This window comes from Salmo salar, chromosome 05, assembly GCF_965601325.2.
Source record: "Salmo salar chromosome 05, fSalSal1, whole genome shotgun sequence".
In the NCBI taxonomy this organism is placed as follows: domain Eukaryota; kingdom Metazoa; phylum Chordata; class Actinopteri; order Salmoniformes; family Salmonidae; genus Salmo; species Salmo salar.
This window is the reverse complement of record NC_138295.1, coordinates 37,534,277-37,552,157: the sequence shown is the minus strand read 5'-3', so window position 1 is coordinate 37,552,157 and position 17,881 is coordinate 37,534,277. Positions and strand designations below refer to the sequence as shown.

At 44.5% G+C, this 17,881-nt stretch overlaps 1 protein-coding gene across 3 annotated transcripts in view; it reads right to left on the bottom strand.

Annotated features, from left to right (window-relative positions):
• The window catches only part of LOC106604784 (putative methyltransferase NSUN7), a 38,562-nt gene extending 23,954 nt beyond the window's left edge, over positions 1-14,608 (bottom strand). The window contains exons 1-5 of one of the 3 annotated variants that reach the window (XM_014199817.3): positions 13,970-14,608; positions 13,231-13,677; positions 3,176-3,234; positions 360-487; positions 89-241 (exon numbers count right to left, since the gene is read on the bottom strand). In XM_014199817.3, coding sequence (XP_014055292.2) covers positions 89-241; positions 360-487; positions 3,176-3,234; positions 13,231-13,579 — 689 coding nt within the window. In that variant the 5' untranslated portion in view covers positions 13,580-13,677; positions 13,970-14,608. Of the gene's footprint in view, positions 1-88; positions 242-359; positions 488-3,175; positions 3,235-3,883; positions 4,143-13,230; positions 13,678-13,969 lie in introns of those variants that run through there. The other 2 variants (XM_014199816.3, XM_014199819.3) reach the window with 2 other exon arrangements.
• Between the last annotated feature and the right edge of the window lie 3,273 nt (positions 14,609-17,881).

The following is a 17,881-nucleotide window of genomic DNA, read 5'->3' as shown; positions in this document are numbered from 1 at the left end:
TGTGTGTGTGTGTGTGTGTGTGTGTGTGTGTGTGTGTGTGTGTGTGTGTGTGTGTGTGTGTGTGTGTGTGTGTGTGCAGTGTGCTGACCTGCTCTTGAGTGTGTTGACCCATGCGTAGAGGAGCAGCCTGTTGGCTCTCTCCTGTTTCTTCCTCACAGCCTCGGGGAGGATGCAGTCGATGGTCAGGAGGTCATGTTTGATCCTACTGCGAGCCAGGGAGGCTGCCAGCTTGGTCTTAAACCTACAACACACACAGGAAGAAGAAAGGTGTTCCAACAGACCCTCATACCCCTCAGCTACCTACCTACCAAAACAACACAGATACAGTACCCCCCCCCCCCCCTCCCTTTCCCTCTTACCTGAGGAGGCAGTTCTCCACCTCCCTGACTTCCTGTACGAGCTCCTCCCCCTGGTATTCCCGAGGGAGGAACTTCCTGTCCTGGAAGTCGTAGAGCATCACCACCACCAGACTCATCTGGTCATCAGGCTGGAGGAAGAACGCAGCGTAGAGTTAGAATCCATAGAACAGACACACTTCAAAAGCCAACTGTATACTTGTCCAGAAACGTAAATAACAGCAGAGTTGGAGCTGGATAGAGAGAGACGTTTTGCTTCAACAATCAACCGCACCAGAGTATCTACGGATAGAAATGTCACACTCTAACAGTCAACAGCCAACAAACTGTCAGTCGGCCAAAGACAGAAAACAACAGAACGGATGAAGGAGTCGTTCTTCGACAGTTGGATGCCTACACCAGAGGGAGCATAGAGAGAACAGAACGAATTGACACGGTTCAACAATCAACATTCTTTATCATCAAACCCCAGAGATCGCCTAGACACAGTAAGGATAATTCAATACTGCTATACACAGTAACTACCTTCAGAAACCCTCAAGAGATATCCCCTTAGAAGGCAGTTTGATGGGTTTATTGATTAGGCTAAGTGATTGACAGTCGTGTAGCTCCTATGGGTGTTTTGGGCAGGTACCCAGCGGTCCCCAGTCCTCCACTCAGAGGCAGAGGGAGGGTGGTGGAGCAGCTTTGGGACGCCCTTCCAGGACCTGGCTCCTACCTCTTAATTAAACCCAGCAGGAAGACACACTCTATCTCTCCCACCAGCTTATCACCCTCTCTTCCTCTCCCTCTCATACCTTCACGCTCTGTCACTCTATCCCTCCGTCGCTCTGTCCCTCCCCTTTCTTCCTCTCTCTCCCTCTCCCTCTCTCTCTTTCTCCCTCAAGGGGCCGAGGGACACAGATCACATTAGTGGCAGATGGTGTTGCTCGGCGGCAACAGATTGCCATGGCGCCGCTGCAAGGCTAATGGAGCGAGGCGCTACGCTAGGCTAACGCTAACTGCTCGGCTAAAGAACTAGCGCCAGCTCGTTATTCACTCAGGGGCTTTTAATCAGATTTTGGAACGGTTGATATCAGAAACAGGTGCTGGGTCCATCCCCATCTCCCCCTCTTTTCCCCTGGGGGGGGGGGGTCGTCCTGAGTTGCCTGGCAACAGCGTCCGGTGGCTGGAAGTAAACAAGTCTATTGTGTTGTCACGTCACCCCTGCTGCCACGCTGTGACATCAGGCCTTAACACCCAACACTGACCATTTAACACTGGCCAGCTGAACACTGGCCGTGATGGATGTGATGGACCAAGCAACCATAAAATGATGAGGTCTACAAATACAGAGGTCGCTGCTATGCATGGTCTATCATCAGGAGAATACTGTGCAGTTTCACTGCGTCTGTTCAACTCCTATGCTTTGTCTCTCTGGCCACTGCATGGTCAATTCTCTCTATTTCCAGCCGCAGTGAGGTAGATCTAAGCCACATTTCTCTCTTCACTGCAATCAAATACACTCCAGACTTTAGTTCCCCTCTTAGAAAAAAGGCTTCCAAAAGGGTTCTTCAGCTGTCCCCATAGGAGAACCCTTTTTGGTTCCAGCTAGAACCCTTTTCGGTTCCAGGTAGAATCCTTCTGGCTTCCATGTAGAACCCTCTGTGGAAAGGGTTCGACGTGGAACCCAAAAGAGTTCCACCTGGAACCAAAAAGGGTTCTTCAAAGGGTTCTCCTGTGGGGACAGCCGAAGAACCCTTTTAGGTTCTAGATAGCACCTTTCGTTTCTATCCCCATCCCTCTCTCCTTTTTACGTCTCCCTCGGCACCCCTCTCCTCCTCTTTCTGTCAAGGTTGAACTTTATAGATGCCAGGGGTGTAAAATGAGGTGAGAGTGAGTTCTGAAGAGAGCCTCATTGTGTCTGGCCTTTATTGTCTCCTGGTGGGATGCAGAATAACGACCTGCCACCCCACCATAGAGAAGACCCATTCATTCCAGGCAAGGCCATATTTCACAAAGGTACTACAGTAAGTCTGTGCGTGTCATGCGTGCATGTGTGTGTGTGTCTGTGTGTGTGCTTGGTGCATGTGTGTGCGTGTGTGTGTGTGTGTGTGTGTGTGTATGGACGAATTCCAGTTTGCCCTCACATTACCACCTCCATCATTACCATCATCTCTACTCTAGCATCACAAGCCTGTCTCTTTAAACTACAGCGGGGCAAAAGTACACTCAAAAACCCTCCCAGACGCCAATCTTGATTTACGTAAATGAGTAGGGCGGCGTTGTTTTACAGTGTAACTACCTCTCGGTTCATGGCTGCCGTGGGAACCTTCTCTTTACGTCTACACAGTGCACTGCTAATTGTATTGGGCTCACAGCCCAGACAACCGCTCCCAGAGACAGAGAGAGGAGGGATACGTATCGACCAGAATACACTCAGACCCGCTGAGCGGCGAGCACGCAGACACAGCCCCGAGCGGCCCAGGGCGCCATGTAGAGCATCCTGATCTCATCACTAATGGAGTGTTTCTGTTTGAGAAAAGCAACAAACAACCGAGTTCTCTTTGTTCTCCCAGATGTGCGGCACCAAATTGCTTTGCGATGTGAAGAAAAGGCGTTACATCGATATATAATAATCGGTATCACAGTTACAGATTAGTGGTATGAAAAGCAAGCGGAGCTGAACAAAGAGTTTGTACAACAAAGAGAACAGCGGGACATGAATATTGAGAGCTCTGAAGTACCGCTGTGGAGTCAGGCAGTTAGAGAAAGCCAAAACCGGTTGAAACAGATCTCGAACTTCCTCCTCCCTGGGTGAAGCTCTATGTTTCACTCACCATTGGCTGAGAGAGGTAAAAGCAGCTGTCAATCATGATGTTCTCCAGGAGCTCTTGGTCTGTGGGGGGAGGAGCAAAGAGAACGTTTCAATAGTGTAACTCGTGGACAGGTGAGTAAGAGGTCCTGAGAGAGAGAGAGAGAGAGAGAGAGAGAGAGAGATGAAGAAGAAGAAGGTGAGAATTAATATTTCCATCATATGGAGATAATGGTTCAGGATCTTGCCAATCTCATCTCTATCGTTATTATCTCTATCTCTAATTATCTCCACAGACCAGCCCAGACCAGACAGGATTATTTGGAACACGCCTGATAGAATTACACACCTAACCCAATGAAATAAATTACTAGGACTGAGACTCTATCTAATGCTGAGCTCTTGTCTAGAAAGGAGATGGGGAGAGACAGCGAGAGAGTTCTCGCAGGCAGCAGGAATAATCTCACTATAATTTGAAACGCTAATTCAATTAGATGAGGATTTTTTTTACTCACACGATTAAACGCTCATTTGTATTTGAACGGAGTTAATCAGAGATTTAATTGAGTTAATTTACCATAATTAATTTACTATGTCTGAAATTAGAGCCTCGGCGACACTGATGACACTTATTAATCACACATTGCTAGTCATGTAATCAGTGGCTGTAATACCAGGCTACATGCCCTGTGCATTGCTCTCATTAAAGACCAAGGTCTTGTAGGCTACTTACCAGCTATCTGAGAGAGATCTACTGTTCCTAATGTGTTTTTCTCTTCTCTCTGCCCTAGCTGAGATATCATGAAGGGAACATCTGTCTCCCTTGACAACAGGATGTTTTATTCTGACCCACACAGCCTCGCACACACACCAGAGTATGTGAGCGGAGTGAGGAGTGTGCAGAATTTGACTGGAGCGTGGAGCGAGTTTCCCAAAGGTTGGAGCGTCGGCATTCTCACCCGCTCCAGTAGCGCTCGCTTCACGGGCACTTCACGGGCACTTCACGAGCACTTCACGTGCACTTCACGAGCACTTCACGAGCACTTCACGAGCACTTCACGAGCACTTCACGAGCTCATGGCATGCCGGCCCAGCATGCATTTGTAATCTACTTGTGTGTTGCTATGGCCCCATGCTTTAGCTCCTGTCATGGAGGTCTCTAAATATTTCCATAAGGAAACTGATAAAACACACAGGTGAACATAGACGAGGAGGACCACGAGCAAGAGAGGGAGTGAGGTGATGTAGTGTCCACAACTAAAGAACCATTGTGGAATCTGAAAAGACAGGTATCGCGAAAGCATGATGGTGTCCTTAGTACGTGCACATGCTAACAGAAAAGAACCAGGTGGGTAGCTAGCTAAGTGTAGCAAAGCGAATCACTGTGGCAAAGTATTTATTAACTAAAAATTAGATCTCGTAAAAATTCCGTTTTGATAGGGTTATAGTACCTAAAACCCTTTAGGCCTACCTACAGAAAAAAACATCCCTGCTCAGCCTGGCAAGACTGGCCCGAACGCTGTTAGCATTCCCAGTGGCTCTGCCAGCACTGAGAGAGCATTTCTCCACTGCTGGCCTGATCTCCATACACCATCGCATGAGCCTGAAGCCAGAGACTCCGGACAAATTCATGTTTCTAAAAATGAATTCAAAGGCACTGTAGATGGAGCCTAATCATTTTTTGTTTAATTTGTAATGAATTCTAAGTAAGTCACAGCCTACATGTGCAATTTCTATACTATTAAAAACGTTTTAACGCCCCTGCCAGCCTAGTGTGTCGCACCCGCAAATGCTTCACAACATATTTTTTTTGTAGGCTATAGCCTTGAAATAATATAAATAATATAGCCTAAATAATTCATTTTCGTTCCTTCTTAGGCTCCCTGTCTGGCTCCTGACCTATTTAGAGTTGATATGCTGTTTAATACGACATGCAGCTTATTTGAAATGATGAGCGCTTCTTACAGTCACCTTTTCCTGTTGTTTATTAAAATAAGCTACTTTTCATTCAAATCATATGGTTTGGTTTCAATACTTCAAAGCCAACTGGTAGGTCCAGGTGGTCACAAAAATAGATGGGTGTTGGTTAAACTGTGATTTTAATGAATGGTGTGAATTTGGAGTGGCAGTTCTTTTTCTCCTTTGAGCGAGGAGCGGGATTTCTGACCGCGCTCACGTACTCTGACATACACACACACAGCCTCACACACCCAGTCTCGCTCGCACAGCCTCACACACCCAGTCTCGCTCGCACAGCCTCACACACCCAGCCTCACACACGCAGCCTCGCGCACACACTCTCGCTCACGCAGCCTCGCTCACACGCAGCCTCACACACACACACACACACACAGCCTCTCACACACACACACACACACACACAGTCTCACACACACACAGCCTCACACACACACAGCCTCACACACACACACAGCCTCACACACACACACACACACACACACACAGCCTCGCACACACACACAAACAAACAGACTCACACATTCTGGTTCCCAGTGTCCCCAGAACCACAGGCTTTCTCCTTCAACTCCAAATAAGGGAGAGCAAACAGCAACACATCTGCTTTATCTTGGATTAGGGAACACCTGTTTCTAAACCCCCTCAGTTTTGCTATGTTTTTTAACTACATATTGGAAAGGGAAGCACGGGAGCTTTATCCAAAATGCACATGTTCCAGGTAATCTTGATAGAACAGCATTTTCCTTATTTTCAAAATCCTCTTTATCCCATTGAGAAGGCGAAAATGAAATGGGGCAGACGGGAAGGGTTTTGAGTGTATGAGTGTGTGTCTGTGTGTGTGTGTGTGTTTGTGTGCATGTGTGCTTATGAATGCATTCAAGTCTAAAATGAAATGGGACAGACGGGAAGGGTTTTGAGTGTGTGTGTGTGTGTGTGTGTGTGTGTGTGTGTGTGTGTGTGTGTACACAATGGCTGTGCTGCCCTGATTAACCTCTAATCTTAAATGACACACCTGAGTCCTATCTAACTGCCACTGGGAGGTGTCGCCATTACAGAGAACTGCCACTGGGACGCCATGGCAACAACATACACCGCTGTTAACCTACCATAACATCACAAATCACGCCAACCGTCTGCTCAACTTGGGCTAAACAGACGAAGGCTAGATAAAAGGGTGCAAAAAACACACATGTACACACACACGCACACACACTAGAGGTCGACCGATTAATCGGAATGGCCGATTAATTAGGGCCGATTTCAAGTTTTCATAACAATCGGAAATCGGTATTTTATTTACACCTTTATTTAACAAGGCAAGTCAGTTAAAAACACATTCTTATTTTCAATGACGGCCTAGGAAAGGTGGGTTAACTGCCTTGTTCAGGGGCAGAACGACAGATTTTTACCTTGTCAGCTCGGGGATTCAATCTTGCAACCTTACGGTTAACTAGTCCAACGCTCTAACCACCTGCTTTACATTGCACTCCACGAGAAGCCTGCCTGTTACGCGAATGCAGTAAGAAGCCAAGGTAAGTTGCTAGCTAGCATTAAACTTATCTTATAAAAAACAATCAATCAATCATAATCACTAGTTAACTACACATGGTTGATGATATTACTAGTTTATCTAGCTTGTCCTGTGTTGCATATAATCGATGCGGTGCGCATTCGCAAAAAAGGACTGTCGTTGCTCCAACGTGTACCTAACCATAAACAGCAATGTCTTTCTTAAAATCAATACACAAGTATATATTTTTAAACCTGCATACTTAGTTAATATTGCCTGCTAACATGAATTTATTTTAACTAGGGAAAATGTGTCATCTCTTGCAACAGAGTCAGGGTATATGCAGCAGTTTGGGCTGCCTGGCTCGTTGCGAACTGTGTGAAGACTATTTCTTCCTAACAAAGACAGACAACTTCGCCAAACGGGGGATGATTTGATAAAAGCGCATTTGCGAAAAAGCACAATCGTTGCACAACTGTACCTAACCATAAACATCAATGCCTTAAAATCAATACACAGAAGTATATATTTTTAAACCTGCATATTTAGCTAAAAGAAATCCAGGTTAGCAGGCAATATTAACCAGGTGAAATTGTGTCACTTCTCTTGCGTTCATTGCACGCAGAGTCAGGGTATATGCAACAGTTTGGGCCGCCTGGCTCATTGCGAACTAATTTGCCAGAATTTTACGTAATTATGACATAACATTGAAGGTTGTGCAATGTAACAGGAATATTTAGATTTAGGGATGCCACCCGTTAGATAAAATACGGAACGTTTCCGTATTTCACTGAAAGAATTAACAATTTTTTTCGAGATGATAGTTTCCGGATTTGACCATATTAATGACCTAAGGCTCATATTTCTGTGTGTTTATTATATTATAATTAAGTCTATGATTTGATATTTGATAGAGCAGTCTGACTGAGCGATGGTAGGCACCAGCATGCTCGTAAGCATTCATTCAAACAGCACTTTCGTGCATTTTGCCAGCAGCTCTTCGCAATGCTTCAAGCATTGGGCTGTTTATGACTTCAAGCCTATCAACTCCCGAGATTAGGCTGGTGTAACCGATGTGAAATGGATAGCTAGTTAGCGGGGTGTGCGCTAATAGCGTTTCAAACGTCACTCGCTCTGAGACTTGGAGTAGTTGTTCCCCTTGCTCTGCATGGGTAACGCTGCTTCGAGGGTGGCTGTTGTCGATGTGTTCCTGGTTCGAGCCCAGGTAGGAGCGAGGAGAAGGACGGAAGCTATACTGTTACACTGGCAATACTAAAGTGCCTATGAGAACATCCAATAGTCAAAGGTATATGAAATACAAATCGTATATAGAGAGAAATAGTCCTATAATTCCTATAATAACTACAACCTAAAACTTCTTACCTGGGAATATTGAAGACTCATGTTAAAAGGCACCACCAGCTTTCATATGTTCTCATGTTCTGAGCAAGGAACTTAAACATTAGCTTTCTTACATGGCACATATTGCACTTTTACTTTCTTCTCCAACACTTTGTTTTTGCATTATTTAAACCAAATTGAACATGTTTCATTATTTATTTGAGGCTAAATTGATTTTATTGATGTATTATATTAAGTTAAAATAAGTGTTCATTCAGTATTGTTGTAATTGTCCTTATTACAAATAAAAACAATTTTTTTATAAAAAATATTGTAAATAAAATCGTCCGATTAATCGGTATCGGCTTTTTTTGGGCCCTCCAATAATCGGTATCGGCGTAAAAAAAAAATCATAATCGGTCGACCTCTAACACACACACATACACACACTAAAGACAGTGTCTGTGATTGGGCCTATACTCCTTGCAGGATTTACAGCAGCGTCAGGTCAATGAGTGTTTCGATCATAGCAGCAGAAGGTCTTAAAGATAAGCCTAGCAACATGGCTGCCTTGCCTGACCCTACAGTACAGGAGGAAAGCACAGACCCAGAAGGGAGGAGATGGTGTGATGATGATGCGGTATATATATATGTGGAGGTCATTATCCTCTCTGGTCTATAAATCAGCCTAGGGAGGACTGAGGAGTAAAATACAGAGTAAATTCACATATAAATCTCTAATACCAGAAGCTATTACACATCAGGGGCAGCGCTGAGCTGAGGTGTAAGCACCTAAATATCGACCTATAAGCTTCGAGTAGGAGTTGCCCTTATGCACAGATCTAGGATCAGCGTACCCTTGCCAAATCCTAGCCTTAACCTTAAGGGTAAAAATGCCAAACTGATCTTATACCAGTGTCTAGGGGCAACTTCATGACAACCTAGGATGAGGCGCTACTCTCTAACCAATTCTTTGAGTTTGTGTCGTGTGGCCCTCGTCCAGGTAACAAACTAACTAAGGCCAGTGAGTGATGATGAACACGGTCAAATAAATCCACACAGGACCGCTAGAAGGCCTGAATACAACCCCACTTGGCCTTATTCAGCTCTTTGTCTCGCAGTATTCCACATCGGTACACTCCATTTCACATGAATCTAAAAGAAACTCTGCCAACAAACCCCCGAGTCTCTATTCAGGCGAGCTGAGCAGAACCCTTGGACAGGATGGCAGCGTTAAATAGCTTACATATTACCAACCTGCAATGTTTGATATTTGCTGAAGCGTCTCGGGGTAAAGTGCCATGCTCTTAGCCAAGGGCAGAAAGGACATGTTCCCTCTCTCTCGCTCTCTCCCTCCCACGGTCTGAAACAAGGAGCCCCCCCCCCCCCCAAGTCAAATAAACCTATTCCCTGCCTACTCCGGCCACATATCAGCTCTGTGCTGTGACATGGCTGCTGGCTACTACGGACAAAGAGACAGGGAGTGGGCCTCGGAGGAATGGAGAACAGAGAGAGGGAATGTAGAGAGAGGGAGGGATGGATGGGGGGATCCCACCTCTCTCTCTTTCTCTCTCCGTAGACGAGCAAATTATACGTCTGAGACCAGGGACATGAAGAGATGTGATTAACCCTCCAAGATTCAAGGTGATGACTGGGGCGCTAGTGAAGAATAGAGAAAAAGAGGAGAAAGAGAAGGAGGAAACGAGTGGTGGGACGGAGCCAGAGCGAGAGAGGGGGAAATAAAATAAGAGGGGAGGAAAAGAGAGAACTAGAATGAAGGAGGAGGGGGAACGACACAGAAATAGATCACTGTAATCTAGATATTCCTAGATACCCTGGTAATAATTTCCCTTTGGTTTCACACTTAAGAGGTTCACAGTGGGTCATCTCGTACACTGCAGCAACACACACTACCCCCAGGCCTCCTCTAAACTAAACCACCTCCATCCAATGAACATCAGCCCATCCGTCTCCTCTATGCTCCATTCAGTTCAGTTCTTTTGTGTGAATGAGTGGGGTGACGTCGTCAGAAATCACTGTCCAACACACAAGTCCACATTACTGTAATAATGACTGCATTACGGGAACACTTGACTTTGTCCTCTGTGTGTCGTTATGGGGTTTAGGGCTACTTTTGATTTGAATGGATAAGAGTTATAATCACATGATCAATACAAGGGCTCATTGGCATTTTGCTCGCCGGGTTTTCGCTGCCTAAGCTTTTATTTTTTTATGTTAACAACTGACCTCAGCTCGATGTTGGATCATTGTCATTCCCAGGCTGTGCGTGTAAGATGCATCCAGTGTGTTGTGTATATCGATCTCTGCAACCTGAAGTCATCCCGCTCATCGGAGGACAGTGGGGGAGATTAAGGCGTCTTTCTCAGCTGTGTTGTTTCATTGGTTAGCACTTTTTTTTTTTTTTAACGCAACAAATGTGACCGAATCTGATGTGCCAGACAAAAAGGCTGTGTACATCTTCACCACACCAAGCAATCTTGGCTACAATAGGACCCCATTGACGCAGTTCAGGCACAATTACAATGTAGCGATCAGCCTCCTTTTGTCTTTTGTAATAATGACGGAAATTCTATCGACCAGCCAGAAAATGTCCTTATTTTGCAAATGAATTCTGCCGCAGACATTGTAGTTACGTCCCATTATAAACAGTGAGCCACATCCAAACTGTAAACGACTAAAATTAGGGGGGAGAAAAATGTGACACATCTGTGGTGATTATTGTACTGACCTACCCAGCGTCCGCCTCTGCTAGTCAATACCCCATTCATTTGCTGTACATTTTTATCTCCAGAACATTATCCCACTATCTGGTGCTCTCCAAATGAACTCATTCCAGGGATATGAGGGTAAGAAAGACAGGGAGAATCAGAATGAGGTGGAACTGATAACATGCAACTTATTAAGCAAAAAATGGGATTGAAATGAGAGAGAAAAAAATCTACTTATCTATTTTTTCCTCTGGAAATAAGGACCCCAAGCCATACAAATGAATAGAGACAAGCGATACTATACTAAATTTAGAGTTAAGATAGGATCTCAGACCTATCTGTGTCCTATTTTGTTGTATGACCTTTGAACTTCTAGCCTGACGACTCACACTAAATTCTTCCAATGTTCTGTCGTTCGCTACATACACTATATATACAAAAGTATGTGGACACCCCTTGAAATGAGTGGATTTGGCTATTTCAGCCACACCCGTTGCTGACTTGTGTATAAAATCAAGCACCCCGCCATGCAATCTCCATAGACAAACATTGACATTAGAATGTGGCACCATCATAGGATGCCACCTTTTCAACGAGTCAGTTTGGCAATTTTCTGCCCTGCTAGAGCTGCCCTGGTCTACTGCGCTGTTATTGTGAAGTGGAAACGTCTAGGAGCAACAACAGCTCAGCCGTGAATTGGTAGGCTACACAAGCTCACTGGACGGGACCGCCGAGTGCTGAAAGCACGTAAAAATCATCAGTCCTCGGTTGCAACACTGACTTCTGAGTTCCAAACTGCCTCTGGAAGAAATGTGAAATGGGTTTCCATGGCCGAGCAGCCGCACACAAGCCTAAGATCAAAATGAGCAATGCCTAGCATCAGCTGGAGTGGTGTAAAGCTCACCACCATTGGACTCTGGAGCAGTGGAAACAGGTTCTCTGGAGTGATGAATCATGCTTCACCATCTGGCAGTCCGACGGATGAATCTGGGTTTGGAAGATGCCAGGAGAACACTACCTGCCCGAATGCATAGTGCCAACTGTAAAGTTTGGTGGAGGAGAAATAATGGTCTGGGGCTGTTTTTCATGGTTCGGGCTAGGCCCCTTAGTTCCAGTGAAGGGAAATCTTAACACTACAGCATACAATGACATGCTAGACAATTCTGTGCTTCCAACTTTGTGGCAACAGTTTGGGGAAGGCCCTTTCCTGTTTCAGCATGACAATGCCCCTGTGCACAAAGCAAGGTCCATACAGAAACGGATTGTCGGAATCAGTGTGGAAAAACTTGACTGGCCTGCACAGAGCCCTGACCTCAACCCCATCGAACACCTTTGGGATGAATTGGAACGCCGACTGGGGCCACACCTAATTGCCCAACATCAGTGCCTGACCTCACTAATGTTCTTGTGGCTGAATGGAAGCAAGTCCCCGCAGCAATGTTCCAACATCTAGTGGAAAGCTTTCCCAGAAGAGTGGAGGCTGTTATAGCAGCAAAGGGGGGACCAACTCCATATTAATGCCCATGACTTTGGAATGAGATGTTCGATGAGCAGGTGTCCACATACTCATGTAGTGTACTTTAGTCTGAGACTGCCATCATTGAAGTTGTTTGTGGTGATGAGGGGCACGAGGGGCGCTGAACAAAACAAAGTCATGAGGGATTGGATCGTCTCTAACCAATCAGAGTATCAAAGCCAATGACACATTTTCAAACCGCCGCTTTAACCACGTGTGTTCTGGCTCTGACCCAACCCATCGGTTTCTGGACCAATCAGATGGCCCTGAATGTTATTCGCACTCGGTGAAGGGTCGGGGAGGTACTCTGATCCAGACTCACTGCGGAGAAGAAACTAACGTCTGTGGGCGCGGCGTAACGTTTGGCCGGAGCAAGGAGTCTGGGTAGCCACGAAACGTAACTTCTGCTCTCACAGCCACTTTTACAGTTGCAGCAGGGAAGCAATGGAGCTCGAGTTAGTCTGATATGTAAACCCGGACCTCAACAAGCAAGCCTAATCTAGAGAGATGAAAGCCCCTCTCACATGGGGAGAGCAGGAGAAATCGATTCCATCTCCTGGGCTGCACTGACAGTCCTCTAACCTTCCCCTCCCTTAACGCCATGGTGATTACACGCCCTGTGTGTTTGGCAGCCGCAGACCTTTCCCCCCGTCCTTGGTTTCACAGATATATATATATATATATATGGGAACAATTGATTTGTTACATCAAACTGAATTCCCCATGGCCATTCAAAGGGATTTTCCCTTGCACTTTTCCCTCCATCAATCTATCAGGATTCAATTCCACCTGACAATTAATGTCCCTAACACTATTCATTCTCATTTTCAAATGGCCGTTTCTTTGCTTTTGTTGCTTTTCTCTTGCATAAGTGGCTCAAGATAACCACTTCCAATCATATGCAGAATCAATTAAGGAGGAAAGTACAGAATCAAGGAGGAAGGATAGAAAACCTTTCTAAGCATACATTTCCCCATAGCCTACAGTCCTCTCTGCTGTTCACTTACATTTGAGTGTGTTGAAGGCCAGCTCATACGAGCTGCGTTGGTGCGCCTCATCCTTGGCCTCAGGCAGGGGCAGCCCCGCCCGCTTGCCATAACTGACTAATCGGTGGGCAGCAGGCTTCTCCAGGTGAGTGTTCTGAAAGATGACTGCTGCCAGCAGGTAGACAGGGTCTGGGAAGCCCAAGTGGCCCTCGTCAGGTGTGGGGGGTTCTGGAGGCAGCTCTGGGGTCTCCTCCTGCCCAAGGCCAGATCCATCCAGCAGGCTCAGGTCTTTGAGGCTGGATATCTGGGAGCCACCAACTGTCTTGGATATGGACGACCGTCGTGAGTGTCCTGTGTTTTTTTTCACCATCTTGTTATGGTTGCCTGGTCTAGCAAGGCTCACCTCGAGAACACAACCCAACTCCTGTCCCTCCACTCAGGCCCTGAAAAGACAAAAACACCCACATACTGTACACACACTGTAGCTGTGAGTTAAGGGTTCAAGCCAAGATAGGATATACAAAATGATGTTTTAAAAAAAGTGTTTATAAAAGTATAATAATAAACCACCAGGACTACTACTACTATTAATGACACAAAGACAATCATGACAAAAATGACAGGCTTCTAATTGTACAATTGCAACGCTGCTGCTGAAATGTGTTAACGTTACAAAGTAACAACAATTAGAGACAAATGGTAGGCTACAGTACGATTGTCTTGAATAGTAAACGTACGGTATAGTGTTTGCTGTCTTTACCTTCAGAGGCGGAGACGTCTTTAGAACTTTTCTGTCTCAGGTATCCAGTAACCAGCTGCAAGCACAGTCATATTTCCTTATGTCGAAGCAGATGTTTGGGCTACGTGACCAAAACTGAGACCTAACCTGAGCACCTACAATCTGGCTGGCTTCTTTTCGCGATGGGCGGACTCCTGGAGATGTTCCTTAACTTGGCAATAGAAAATGCTGGAAAGAAACCCAGTCGTTTTACTCTCAAAAGTGAGACGCAGTAGATCTACTAGTAAATTAAAAAAGCTAGCTAGCTTGCTAGAAGTAAGCAGAAAACTTCCTCAAGTAGCTAGCAATATTATTGTGGAACTCCTTGGATCAGCGAGCTTCCATCACCATGGTAACAATATGCTAATGTCCTGGAATCCAAGATTTATGCGGGAGTATAATTACTACGTTCAATTTGACAGATAAGAATACCTCAATTTCAGTAACACAGACACAACTTGAATGTTTAATCAAATTTGCCATAGCATAGCCTACTATGTCTCTAGTCTAATCCCCATGGCCTCCACCCCATCCCGGACACAAAACCTGGCAGTGGTAATAGGTGGCACCCAGTCTCCTTCATCAGCCTAGGCATCGCCGAAACTATGCTGCGCCAGAGAGGAAGAGGCAAAGCGAGAGGATTGACTACGCCCAAAATCTGTCCGCGCGAGAATACGGCAATAAGAAGACAAAATTGTTATTTATTTTAATGGAGGTCTATATGACAGTGTCTAATTTGGTAAGCAAAATATGGAATACTAATTTACTACGTAAGGCTTATTTGATCTAATATACGTTTCGCAATGGTTATGTTGTTAGAAATGTACTGATATAAGTGGACGCACGTGGCATTCTGGCAACTTTGAGAAAAACGATTCTATATCAGAGTTGTGTAGGTTGTACGCTGTGCGTATCTGCTCAGCGTATCTCATGGTAAAGAATGAGCAAAAACGTAAATGCAACATGTAAAGTGTTGGTCACATGCTTCATGAGCTGAAATAAAAAATCCCAGAAATGTTCCAAATGCTCACAAAGCTTATTTCACTCACATTTTGAGCACACATTTGTTTACATTCCTGTTAGTGAACATTTCTCCTTTACCAAGATAATCCATTTACCTGGCAGGTGTGGCATATCAAGAAGGTGATTAAACAGCATGATCATTACACAGATGCACCTTATGCTTTGTACAATAAAAGGAAACCTTAAAATGTGCACTTTTGTCAGACAACACAATGCCACAGATGTCTCAAGTTTTGAGGGAGTGTGCAATTGGCATGCTGACTGCAGGAATGTCCACCAGAGCTGTTGCCAAATAATTTTATGTTCATTTCTCTACAATAAGCTGCCTCCAACATTGTTTTAGAGAATTTGACTGTACGTCCAACCGGCCTCACAACAGCAGAGGGGGGGGTGGAGGAGGGTCCTCCACTGGGGGGTGGAGGAGGGTGCTGAGGAGTATTCCTGTCTGTAATAAAGCCCTTTTGTGCGGAAAAACTCACTCTGATTGGCTGGGCATGGCTCCCCAGTGGGTGGGTCTGGCTGCCAAGTGGGTGGGCCTATGCCCTCCTAGGCCACACACATGGCTGCACCCCTGCCCAGTCATGTGAAATCCATATATTAGGGCCAAATGAATTTATTTCAATTGTCTTATTTCCTTATATGAACTGTAACTCAGTAAAATCTTTGAAATTGTTGCATGTTGCGTTTATATTTCTGTTCAGTATATTTCCATTGTTAGTGCTTAGTGGACTATCTTCGCAATATAATAGATCATCTTTGGGGCACACATGACTAATAATCCTAATAATTGCTTCAGCGGTCACATTTTAAATCTTGAACATATTTCGGACTTTTTTATAGTTATTATTATTATTTGGAACGCTATTTACCGTACAGCATTACTAGAAAAGCAATAAAAACTTAACTTGCAGACTGGTCTGGAATACATTTCTTGTATACAGCTTTTTGATAACATAACATTTATACATTCTAAAGCTACTCTTGTTAAAACTCCCATTGTTAAAGGAACTTGCTGGAACATTGTTGCATTATCATTTCAGAAAAGGTCCAAAATACGTCTGCAGTAATGGAATTTTAGTGTTTCATACTAAAACAAAAGCATTTGTCATTGTTTTGAGCCCTCACAAAATTGCATTCTGATGGTGCAGCTTTCCTATTAAAAAGCATGAGCTGATGCAGATACAAAACATTTGTAGAGGTGCTGACTAACAGATGTATAAAAAGAAAGAAAGTCGCACACTATGAATAGTGCTGAATTTGCCATCTTGTTGAAAGAGACTGCGTGCTGACCGCTCTGATGAGCTCTCATTCTGCCTTTGAGTCATAACTTGAGAAGTACAGATGTATCATGTAAAAATAAATCAATTGTTATTTGCGTGTGAAAATGTTATGGGGTGCATTTGCCAGTCCATCCAGGATTTTGCGATTCCGCGATCCTATATTTTGCAAAATCAACAATTGCCCAGTTATTATGCAAAGGCTTCCATATTTGACGAATCACTGCACTATTAGGCCTAATGCATAAAACAGTTAAATCATAATCATAAAACATAAGGCAAATAACTAAATAATGACACAAACTGAACAACTAAAAAGCACACTAAGGAAAAGCAAAGCTAAAAAGATGTGATTTAAGATATCTATTAAATATGTCCACAGTTTTCCCCCCCTCGGGTTCTCTGGCAGGCTATTCCAGAGGCAGGGGGCATAATAACTAAAGGCTGCCTCTCCATGCCTCTTAGTCCTAGGCTTTGGGATAGTTAAAAGGCCAGTGCCAGAGGACCTGCGGGACCTACTGGGTACATAACTTAAAGCATATCTGATATGTATTGGGGTGCACAAGAATGTCTATTGATTGACAAACCAATAGAATCATCTTAAAATTAATTATAAAAACTCACAGGCAGCCAGTGCAGAGACCTTAAAATTTGTGTAAAAAATTGGTCAGTACCAGTGCTGCAGCATTCTGTATGTTTGGCAGTTGACCAATGGCTTTCTTGGGTAGACCAGCTACGAGAGCATTACAGTAGTCAAGCCTGCTTGTAATAAAAGCATGGATGAGTTTCTCTGTATCAGCCTGAGAGAGAAACGGCCTGAGAGAGAAACTCAGGTGGTAAAAATCTATTTTGGTCAGATTCCTAATGTGTGATTCGAAATTTAGTTTAGAATTTAAAATAACACCTAGGTTTTTTACCTGGTGTTTTATCTTTATTGCTAAAATGTGCGGCTAGATTTTCACTCTGTGCTTTGGCTCCAACAATAAGCACCGCGGTCCTGTCTTAGTTTAGCTGAAGGAAGTTGTATTAAAATCACTAATACAGTCTAATCGTTTATCCATGGAGCTAAAATCCTCTGGTGACATAGAAATGGGAAGTTGTGTATCATCTGCGTAGCAGTGAAAATCAATGCTGTGCTTTCTGATAACACTGCCAAGGGGTAACATATGAACAGTACCGGACCCAAAATCAAACCTTATGGAATGCCACATGTGATATGTATTTTCTCTGAGTTATGTTCACCAAGGGTGACAAAAAACTCTCGACCGGTTAAATAAGTCCTAAAACAATTTAGAACTGCACCGGAGAGGCCAACCCACCTGTCCAGAAGGACATCATGGTCAACAGTGTTGAATGCAGCACTTTAATCTAAGGACAGAGAGCTGTTTGGCATCTGTGTTGGCTCTAAAATCATTTACCACTTTAACTAAAGGGCACATGTCAAACTTCTAATCAGGTCTTGCTTGACTCATACCCAGCCTATTGTTAGTTGTCATCTCTGAAATGTGCTGTAAACTCCTCACATTTAGATGTGGAGGAAAGTTCACATAGGTTTGCGGGGGTTGGACTTATCAGGCCCTCAATTGTCGAGAAG